This window comes from Acanthaster planci, linkage group LG06 (genome assembly GCF_054643075.1).
Source record: "Acanthaster planci isolate LZ-2023a linkage group LG06, COTS_SCS, whole genome shotgun sequence".
Taxonomy (NCBI): Eukaryota; Metazoa; Echinodermata; class Asteroidea; order Valvatida; family Acanthasteridae; genus Acanthaster; species Acanthaster planci.
This window is the reverse complement of record NC_141782.1, coordinates 15,634,275-15,646,028: the sequence shown is the minus strand read 5'-3', so window position 1 is coordinate 15,646,028 and position 11,754 is coordinate 15,634,275. Positions and strand designations below refer to the sequence as shown.

Below are 11,754 nucleotides of genomic sequence, written 5' to 3'. Positions count from 1 at the left end.
TTGCAAAACATCTTTGACATTTTAAGCTCTATAAATCACAGGACTAGTTTCCCTTTCCTTTTTAATAAGACATTAAGTTGGAAAGAAGAGACAATGTTTTAATTTGTTGTTTTTGTTTCCAACTCCTAAAGAGCCTTTATCGGTTGTACGGATTGGTTTAAAATGACACACTCTGTTTTTTAACACACTTTATCACAAGAAATGGCTGGACAAAATACCAAATTTCAATCTCAACCTGAGAGAGAGCTGTGGTGAGTGGAACATGTAATAAGACTGTTCCATATTCCAACTGTGAGACAACAAAAATAACTAAGTCCCTGATTCTAAAATGTGCCATCCATGTCAATGGTTTTCTTCGCTTCCCGTCAAAGGTTTTCAAGACTCAAAAGTGCATAGATATTTTTTTTTTCAGATTTCCGACACACTGACAGTTCTGGTAAATGTACATGTACGGCAAATAACTTCTCAATGATCAGTAAAAATCAATGCTGATAAACTCACCAATGTGAGAAAAAAACAAACAAGAGTTGAGTGCACACTGTCCAGTATTCACTTGTGGGAGTTAAAATGTTGCTACCATTTATGCAGAAAAAACTACAGAATGCTAAATTAAAAGTGCTAATAATACTTGCATTTTTAAGCCAACCACACATACTCAAGAAAAAATTATTCATTTCTTCAACCACCCATCTGATTGTAATCAGAAAGATTTACTGAATGCTGTCTCTTTATCCCATGATGTTTGTGTCTTTGTTTGTTGTGAATACGTCTTATGGCTTCTATTCCACAATATACAAGTATTTTGTTAACTTGCCAATCTCTACGGTCTGAGACTGAGGCCAAAACAAAGTCTTACTTTGGCACCAGAGTACAATTTCCCAGTTGAACATATAACACTCAGGGAGCAATGATTAAAAAACAAAGCCCTCAAAAAAAGATTACGATCAACGAACAGAGAAAATGCAAGAACAAAGCAAAACAGAACCAAAAAAAAGAACCGTCATAAACCAATATGTAGCAACCAACCTTTTCCTTTGAGCATTGAATTAATCAAAGACTAGATTTTTAAATTACAATTTCAAATTTACCAATACACGATGTAGTTGAAATTTCTAACATATTTTGCAAATATTAAGTCAACCCTATCTTTTCTCAACCCTCCAACTCACAACAATGTTGGCCTTGCATTTTTGACACCTCGTCATTACGTACCGCTACCACAGTGGTATGCAACCACACAATCTGTAGATCACTAGGCTAATACACGGCTGAGCAAGTGAGCATCCTCCATCTTGTGCCATCAGAGTCTTCTTGCTGTATGGCTTCTACATCCTCAAGAACTCCCCCCACCCCCCGAAGAGTCTCTGGTAAACCATGCCCACCTGCACAGTATAGGAACTATTCACACAGGAGGTGGAATATTTTGCCAGTGGACACTTTCAACCAGTGCTGTGTGTGCAGGTATATTAAAATCCCGCCACCGACTTGATTGGCACAGTACATCAGACTGGCCAAAACTTACATACGAGACGTAGCAGCAGGTGTTTACAATCTACTTTACTTTACAAAAAAAGTGCTTTCAAAAATCAAACCAGGCAGGTCCACAATGAATGATGTAGAACACAAAATACCCGAACAAAAACCCAGGACACACCAGCGAAGATGGAAAAAAGGGGAATTGGGGGAGGCAAAAAACCTTACTCAACCCAGGTTGACCTTTGGGTCAACTGGGGTCATGGATCAGGGTGCTGGTCCAATTTACAATTTGGAAGGGGAGGCGATGTCTTGTCTGGGATTCCGACTGGTTCCCGTGCCCCTACACAGGAGAAAAAACAAAGAAGAACAAAGAACCCAAAATCACTCCGAGAGGAAACCTGAGTTACAGAAAGCCAAAATACTTCAACATCGGGGTTATTTTATTTCGGACGTCAGTTGTAACTGTACAAGATTATTGTTCAAGCACATTAGGCTCTGTCAAAATAAATGGTTATTACTGTGATTTTGGGGGGTAAATGTCAGCTTTACACACTGTAACTCATATGTTAAAATTTGACATGTGTAACAAGTCATAATAACCGTACACACACCATATTGGCCACTTTAGTACTGGCGGAATAGAGACTAAATCAGTGAAGTATTTAAACAGCTTGGATGATTTGAAAGCATTTAAACATTCTAATAATCTGTCCACCTTTCCCAAACTGTTAATTACACGCAACTGCTGAGATGACACCACCTACTCATAAACGAGACATCACCCAGCCCAAACTTTGCTGAATTAGAAGGGTACATCCACATAATAACCTGCATGTACATGTATTTTCATTCGCATGTGGTTTTAATGCCACATAGATCCTTTTGACCAGTCTACCTGTTAGTCGCTTTCACCGTTAAATAGTAAGTCCACTCTCAGTGTGAACTAACGACAGAAAGTTTGACCTGGAACGGTGAACTTTACAACACGTGCTGCACTCCTTTCCAGCTGCATTTTGTATTTTTTGTACGAGCACCTCTACCAGAGATACTACTGATATATATATATATTTCTAATTAAGTCTTTTGAATTTGGAAAGCATTAGTCTAACGACGAGCAACGTCATGCAGATTTGCAAGTATACGAGTAAGGGTGCGATGTGTGGTAAGCCTTGGGAAAGCAGAGTTAATGTGTATCAATAATCAAGATTCAGGGTTTCTGTCTTTCAGTTTCTTGGATCCTTGGATCAATAATCAAGATTCAGGGTTTCTGTCTTTCAGTTTCTTGGATCCTTGGATCAATAATCAAGATTCAGGGTTTCTGTCTTTCAGTTTCTTGGATCTTGGATCAATAATCAAGATTCAGGGTTTCTGTCTTTCAGTTTCTTGGATCCTTGGATCAATAATCAAGATTCAGGGTTTCTGTCTTTCAGTTTCTTGGATCTTGGATCCTTGGATCAATAGTCATGATTCAGGGTTTCTGTCTTTCAGTTTCTTGGATCTTGGATCAATAATCATGATTCAGGGTTTCTGTCTTTCAGTTTCTTGGATCCTTGGATCAATAATCAAGATTCAGGGTTTCTGTCTTTCAGTTTCTTGGATCTTGGATCCTTGGATCAATAATCAAGATTCAAGGTTTCTGTCTTTCAGTTTCTTGGATCCTTGGATCAATAATCAAGATTCAGGGTTTCTGTCTTTCAGTTTCTTGGATCCTTGGATCAATAATCAAGATTCAGGGTTTCTGTCTTTCAGTTTCTTGGATCTTGGATCAATAATCAAGATTCAGGGTTTCTGTCTTTAAGTTTCTTGGATCTTGGATCCTTGGATCAATAGTCATGATTCAGGGTTTCTGTCTTTCAGTTTCTTGGATCTTGGATCAATAATCATGATTCAGGGTTTCTGTCTTTCAGTTTCTTGGATCCTTGGATCAATAATCAAGATTCAGGGTTTCTGTCTTTCAGTTTCTTGGATCTTGGATCCTTGGATCAATAATCAAGATTCAAGGTTTCTGTCTTTCAGTTTCTTGGATCCTTGGATCAATAATCAAGATTCAGGGTTTCTGTCTTTCAGTTTCCTGGATCCTGCACACAGGCAGGCAATTTGGACTTTGAACCCCCCCCATCAGGAAATTCCAAACTTTACCGGACTTTGTACAGTGTTGTCCAATTTTCAATGGCATGAGGATAAAGTGAAAAACAAGGAAATCAGCTGGTCCAAGGAAAAGTTGCATGCCTGTACGTAATGGTGGCTGCAACATGCAACTCTGAGAATTACGCATTCCAGCAGAGGGCTGGAGGAGCCGGAGCATGCATTTATCAGAAAAAACAAATATCTGTAATGAAAAATTTCCAAGGAATGAGTGCAGCCTTTTTCTCTTTTTTTTTGTAATTTTACTTGAGATTTCTACACACAAGTGCACTTATGGTATAATTTACAGGTGTAATTTGTACAAGATGTCCCATCAAATCAAAACACCACAAATGCTCTCTCTCAAAAAGCCAACCAACAGTCAGTGTTACAAATCTACACGGCAAATCAATGTTGCTTCTACAATCTATGAGACAAAAGATATGGTCCGAAAGTCCAAATTGGGAGTTAATTGTTAGCAAATCCAAGAGGGGAAGTCTGTGGCAGGACTCTACAGCTGACATGCCGAATGCTACCCCCGGGACTAACAGCTACTTGTGTGCAAGCAGGTAGTTGAAAACAAGATTAAAAAAAAAAAAGATGGCTTACAAAGTTTGATGAGAAATGAGGTTTGATAGAGGAAATATTTCACATCAACATAGCAGCAACTTGCCCCTGGGCCCAATTTCAGAGGTACGGTAACCAGCACTGTCATACCTCTGTCCTGAATACCACATTCAAGTGACTGGGATATAAAAATGTATGTTACCCTCACCTCTGGACATTAAACATAAGCAATATCACATAATGACAACACAGACTAGTTCCAACCTAATAGTCAAAACCATAATGCAGGGACCAAACCAGATTATTCATTGGTACCTCTGCTTTTTTTCACTGTACAGTTGATAAACTATACAGTACCGAAGTGTGACGTCACTGTGAACCAGAGAGTGCAGTGCAAACGAATGGAGTACGCGCGCGTGTTGGTTCACGCGCTGGTTCTCGCGCTAATGCCTTTTACACACTAATTGTGCGCGTGACGTATTCACTTCGGTACTCTATGGCGGGAGCAGCCTACTGGCACTACAACACAAACAGCTTTTGGCGTGCTGCAATTTTTGTCAATGGCTAATCACATTTTGTAAGTAACTTAACATAATGACTGCTGAGCTTGAAGACATGTTCTCCTCCAATTGGTTTTGAAGAGGTATCGGTAAAGATACTGCTTTTGAGCAGGACACTAGAGACTAATAGGGACCAATACTGCAATGCAGAAAGTCCTGGCCTGTTGCATAACTGTCTGGGTAGTTCCAGACCTTCAGGTGAGGAAATGTTGCAAAGAATTCAAGACAGAGGTATTACAAAACAATCACTGACTGATGTGATGTGGGATATTATGTTTTCACACCTCAGGGGAACATAGCACCCTCAGAGCTGTGAGGCAGTTGGGTGTTAAAAACATCACATCCCACATCATAGCAGTCAATACATTTTAAAATGTCCCACATCACGGTAGTCGACAATACTTTTTTTTAAAGTCAAACCAACGAGTTGAAAACAAACAAGGTGAAACTACGTCCGTAAAACATGATTTAAATCGCTGCAGCGTTAACTTCAAACACTGTGACATGTAGCTTTCCTACTACTCCTGCTGGATATATGACTGCATGAAGTGGCATAAATGATGTCGCATTCCTTCTCACAAACACACGGCCATTCTACCCAGGACATGCTGCAACACTCAGCAAGATACTAGTAAACAACTCAACTACAACTCCCTCTACAGCATCAGTATTAAATGTCAGTGGCATGCAATCCACAGCTCAGTCTGCTATATTTGCTAGGGCGCCCTCAGGAGGCAAAGCACAAAAGTCAGTCATCACGTAACAGGCTGATAATCGACTTGGTATTAACTTAAGCTATATTGGCAAATTACACCTTTTTCGGTTGCCTAGTCTATAGCCTTTTTAAGTGTCAATGATTAAAGTACAAAATAAACATCAAATATTTTTCACAAACAAAACTTTAAACAAACAGGATGGGTTTCCCCCATACAAAATAGAAAATATATTCACCATTTTGTATAATTCCAATGAAAATAGTCTTTCTTTTATTTAACTTTTTTTTTAACACCAGATGTAGCTAGAAGCTACAATCACCACCAACTAATGGATAACCAATACATGCCTGAGAAATAACTGGGTCATTTCTAGCAAGACACCAATAGTTAATCAAAGGCAAAATGGGCACCAGACTCAAGTTTCTGGATGGTTTTGCAAAAGAGGTAGACAGACTCATGTACATGTACACCTATCTGCTGCTCAAGACACATCCTAATGACAACTTGTCTCTTTTCTCCCACTGACAGCCTCCTGTTCAGAAGGAATCCTCTCTGCTGGTTCACGATGCTTGTTTGCTTGGTAGGAACAGGGTTACCAGCCAAGATGCCGTGCAGCAGGCACACTACAGGGCTGGTACTCTGATTTCAGCTCAGTGTATAAGTTCCCTAGTAGCTCCATGAAGCTAGGCAATGGCTACAAATGTATTCCAAAGCATGGGCATCACTGCCACATGCGTGTACCTTCAGAATGGCTGCAGGTGCCAACTTGAGAAGAGGCAAGAGAAAGGTCGCCAACAAATCTAACAAGTAAACACTTACACTGCACCACAATTTTTAAAAACGTTTTCAACTTCCAGTGGTTTCTGCAGTGAATTGTGAGTTACAGTCATCAACCTGGGCATCACATGTGCAAAAAATAACACTTCTCAGACACGTTTGCTGTATGGACTTACTTTTCAGAGATCAATGGCCCCTAAAGGTTGTCTCGACTGCACCAGACAGGATTTAGGTTGAATTCTAAGCCCTCCCCAAAAGTCTTAACAATACTGAAGAGACGGTGTTGCCTCAGTGGGCACACCCAAAAATTCAATAATATAATCGTGCTGCTTGCAGGGATCTGAATCCTGAGGTACAAGATGGCCTGCAACTTCAGACTCTGTTCTCATGGATTTTAGGAAACCATTTATTTTCCCCATTAATTCCTGCTTTTGTACATCAAAGGAGCCTGCACGCTCCAGTAACAAGCTAGTACTTTTCTTTTAAAAAAATTATTTACATAATCATTTACAGATTAGGTTAACATACAGAAGCATATCCTGTGGGTGGTATAATAAGAAAAGAATATACGTATACCTTTGGAAAATATTGATCAAATTGTATGTACACGATTTTTGTGGTTTGGATATCTGCCTTGACTGTGCAAGTAGCTAACATCAAGGTGAATGTGCAAGAGGTTTTTTTCACATCTTTGTTTAAGGGACCTGCAATTCACTGCAGAAAGGCCAAGATTTGTTTTATGTCATTCACTTTTCTTCATACATGTAGCTATCCCAATGCTCACTTTGGACACAATCCTTCTTTGTTGTGTTTTTTTTACAGATATGTAGTTTTTTCAGGCCTTGGCCTTAGCACTAGACTGGCATACAGTCTCATAAAACTGCTGCTGGCTAGTAAAATGGACTCTAACTTGCGCCGGCTGACTGGTAAAGAAACCCCAACTTGAACCTGTCATTTGTCTTATTTGTAAAGAATAAACAAAGTTTAAAACCATAAGTTTGATTGTACGGGCTACTGAATCCTCCACTCTAAGTTTTGAAATTGAATAGCATGACTCTGCAGTTTAACGACTGAAAAAAGTACAGTTGAAACAAGCTGGTCAAAGTAAGTTTTGCTAAACAATATCCCGTCAGCCTTTGAAATTCTTGCAGGTTGGTGAAAATAAGTTAACTCGCCAGGCAAGATAGTTCAAATAAAGCGTAAGGTCACGGCCCGCCTATTTAAAAAGAAAATTAATATTTCTGGCAAATACACTGTTTGAAATCATCGTATCATGCACCCTCCCTCCCCATGGAAAGTTTGAAATGTACACAGCCTATGTACAAGTCACAGTTCATTGGCTTTCAGTGCCTCTCTGAAAAAAGGGCTCCCTGGAAATTTCATCCGAGTTACAGCACTGGTTGCAAGGCTATAAAAAAAGACATGCAGGACAAACAGGTGCTCCTTTTGTTGCCGAGGGTTACAATGTGTCTCTAAATAAAAGTGACATACAGTACATATACGTCAGAATCGCTGGTGAAAACCTTTTGGAAAGGAACTTGTGCCTTTCAATTACAAGCACATAGAGTAGATTCTTGGATATGACCAGCAACCCTCCTTCCCATCCCATCTTCAATAATTCCCCGGGGAAACAGCCGGTGGCTCGTTGGCTGCAAGAGGAGGGACTGCCCCACCGCCGCTAAACCAGCGGTACAACAGCAGGGCGCACACCCCGAGCCCCAGCCCTAGCCCCAGGCCCAGGTAGCGGAACAGCGCCCTGTGCTTGTGCCACCACTCGCTCTTCTTCTGCTTACTTCGGATCTCGCTGACCTTCTCCTGCAGGCTGCGCTTCTTCTCCTCTCGCCGCCGCCGCCGCAGCTCCATCTCGCTGTGGGGGAGAGCAATCACAACCAAAAAAAAACAGAAGTTGCCACTGGCCACCAATGTTCCTGACTCTTCCCGTTCTTACATACTGCGTGTATGTCCTGGCGCATGCTTCCAATGCACCTGCGGCATACCTCATGCTAAATTCACACTGGGCACCATACTTCTGAAATTGCCAGTCCCCGTGCATACTGATGTAACTTTCATGCACTAGCCCATATTAGTGAACCCCACGTGACAGTGTTCAAGCCAACAAGGATAACGAACCTGCAAGAAGTGTGTTATAAAAAACTGTGTTGTCCTTTAAAAGTGTAGCGATCCGCTGCATGGGTCTATGTACATAATACCAATGATCTTTCTTTGTAAGGATTCCTTTTACTCTCTCTGGCACACATCAAGTAACTTTCAATAAAATCTGTAGTTGATTTTTCAGACAACTGATTTTTGTAAACACATACGAGCACCACCCTATAGCCCCTGTAACATATACATGTATGCATATCCGTTTAGAAATCTTTCCGACAACACGTATGACGGCGCCAGTCATGTTGGACCTCTTTGGGCTCTGGATCGCAATAAGTGATTCCAGGACTGGTTTGCGCTATCCATTAGGCGGGTTCTGGTGTCAGTGAATCAACGACAGATCACCGATTGCAATTTGGATCTGCTTGGAACAAAGCCGTTACAAATGCACAAACAACATCCTTCTCTTTCACGCGCTTTAAACTCCACCAGAACTTTTCCATGGTTTTCGCAAGAAGGAAGGGAAGGCACAGCTCAGCTTCAGTGGCGTATCCAGGTCTTGGGTCCAGGTCAGACAAAATGGATATTTGTCTAAAAACTGACTGTTCAATTGTTGTTATCCATTAAAGAATATGCATCACAACCCTCCCCCCCCTAATTTTTTTTAATCAATTGCCAACATGTTAGGGGAGAGGGTAAAACTTGGCTTTGCAAACTGACAAACCTAATCTAAAACAGGCACTGATCTTTACTGAAATGAAAATTGTTCAAAATCACCATTAAAACAAATTTAATAGAAAACAAGTCAAAAGTAATATATATTCTCTGGACCAAAATTTCAATTAAATTAGTGGGATTAACCAAGAGGACAGACTAAAAAAAATGGGAAAAAAATACACATATGAAATTTAGAAAAAATTCTCCATAACACACTTCACATGAACATGTGCATCACGAGTATGTGGAAAGAAACCGTATTGCACATGTGTAATAAATATAACCTGTATGACAAGGTGCAAACAAAATTTCAAGCCCTCCAATGCTAAAATGTCACTTGTAAGACCTGTTGACATTTCCAACACACAATAAGCCCATACAATTTCACAAACAGGTTCAGCAAACCACGGCATTATTACGGCTGGTTTCTGCAAATTAATCTTTCGCGTTACCTGGCCACCAACAAATGTCCAACAAAAAAGAAAGACTTGGCCTCCACGTTTTTAACCCAGAGAGAAATCATTTCTAATAGAGAAATTGTTTGTGAGATAGCTGTTTTTCTTTTCGCAAATTGACAGTGGCTGTTAAATGTCAGGGGAAAAATGCCGACTGAGCAAGCGTAAAGCATAATTTCATTGACAAGACAACATGTAAAAATAGGACTCCATGCAATGAGTGGATTCCCAGAACAACACAAAGCATACACAAAGGAGACAACTTTGTCCTGCCATGAGATGTTTTAGATGTTTAATTCAGGGGCAATTCAATGCCAAAGTGGAAATTGGTGATGCTTTGACCAACCTCATTACAGTTTATAATTCATATGCATAAAGAAATTTAACACTAAAATTCAAGTCAAAATAATTGGCAGTGCCTATTACTGTTTAATTCCATCTCCTTTTCTGAAAAACTCATTACTGTGTATGAACTACAAATGAGGATTTCCAATTTCCATTTTCACATGAAACTGCCGTCAGGCCTCTGTGAGAATCTTTAATATTGCTCACCTTGTACTGGGGTTGCCGTCGTGGTCATGTGACTTGACGTCATTGGTGTCATCCTGCCTGGCTGTCTTCACGTCACTGCCATCCTGCTCCTCTGGTGAGTGCGGACGCTTTAACTTCCTCGGTAGCGGGGGCGGAGCTTCTTCTTCTCCCTCCTGGTTCAAACAGTGTTAAAAGAGCCCCCTATTGAAACATTCAGTCTGTGGCCGCGAATCAGGGAAGGCAGAAACTAAGGTTATGTATTAGGAGCTAGTTTCAATTCAATTCCATCATTAACTTTTCGGAGCCCAACACACAAGAGGGTCCTACACTCTGTTAGAAAGACTTACCAGAGTTTCAGAAGGGTTTTCATTGATAAAAATTGAAAATCAACTCAGACTGGTCTCTAAACCTTTTGATTTGGGCGGATGTTTTCCAAAAGGTTCCATTCTCCAATCTCAGAAATAAAAACAGCCTTTGCACTGGAGGGGCCTAGTAACACTATCAAAGTACATGTACCGGTATTTATAAGTGTACATTATATCTGTCATTCAAAGTCACCAATATAGTATCATTATCCATGCTCATTTAGCTGCATGTAGATTCACATATTTCACTGGAGAATGCTATACAGTGCCTTATGTTACGCATAAGTGAAACTGTTGTACACGTGTATTGCAGCAAATGGAGACAGGAAAGTGCTGTATCATTTGGTAGTTTTAGGTATGATTAAGTGCCCATGAGTAATAAATACTGTTTTTCTGGACCATAAATACGAAAAGCTGCAGTATATTCTCAAAATGATGGAATAGCCAGCAAATGCTGGAACTATGGTATTCCTGATCTGAGTGAGGGAACACAAGGGAAATGGCGTGCAATAATTGGGTTCTTTCCATTCTCCCCAATGAAAGCATAGTTAGTGCCACAAGTCCACAATGTCTGACGTCGCTGCCAAGAGAGAGTTACCACAAAACACTTAAAGCCATGCCCACCACAGACATGGCTTCCCCCCCCCTCTTCCCACACTCACTTCACGAGCTAAGGACACTAGGCCCCTCCCGTCTAGAATGGCCCGGGCTCCAGCCAGGATGGCCAGGTAGCTGAACCGTAGCTGGTCATGGGTCTGAATCAGGCCCATTCGGCACCGCCGCATGTCCAACAGGATCTCCTCCACGCTGACGCCGTCCAAATGGCCTGCTTTCTCTATCTGTGAAAGAGCAAACAGACTTCTCAGTTTGAAGAATCCTGTTTGTGCTCCAGTGCAAATATTACTGAGGAATTAGACAGGTGTAGCTTGAATGCTACTGCAGCTATGCACCCAGCACACAAGTAACCACCTTATGGGGTTCGCTTGTCTGTGGACGAGAATCAGTCATGTACGCTCCATGCCGCACCCACATATGCCAAGTCCCCATATGCAGTACTAAAGGAAACAAAACCAAACAAGCACAAGGGTGTTTCCAATGGTGTGGTTCAAACTACTTTAAGGTCACAGTTGCTTTATTATGCGAGGCACACTGATGGAGTGGCTAAGCTCAGCAGAGAATTAGAGCTTTGTTTGTTTGTACAATGTATTTGGTTTTAAGAATGTTCTAATTACCAAGGTCAGTTCTAAATATAGGGGTGCCTCTCTCTTGTACCTGGCTTTTGAATTTGGATGCTCTTGGGCTCCATAAGCATGTGGCATACACAAAAACTTTGAAGATCTACATTTTAAAATATTAATTT

General features: G+C 40.8%; 1 protein-coding gene across 3 annotated transcripts in view; it reads right to left on the bottom strand.

Moving 5' to 3' along the window:
* Positions 1 to 11,754, bottom strand: part of LOC147798870 (tyrosine-protein phosphatase non-receptor type 1-like) — a 35,464-nt gene continuing 23,710 nt past the window's right edge. Inside the window, exons 7-10 of one of the 3 annotated variants that reach the window (XM_087137873.1) lie at positions 11,057 to 11,233; positions 10,051 to 10,202; positions 8,014 to 8,087; positions 1 to 1,816 (exon numbers count right to left, since the gene is read on the bottom strand). In XM_087137873.1, coding sequence (XP_086993999.1) covers positions 1,734 to 1,816; positions 8,014 to 8,087; positions 10,051 to 10,202; positions 11,057 to 11,233 — 486 coding nt within the window. In that variant the 3' untranslated portion in view covers positions 1 to 1,733. Of the gene's footprint in view, positions 8,088 to 10,050; positions 10,203 to 11,056; positions 11,234 to 11,754 lie in introns of all 3 variants that reach the window. The other 2 variants (XM_087137872.1, XM_087137874.1) reach the window with 2 other exon arrangements.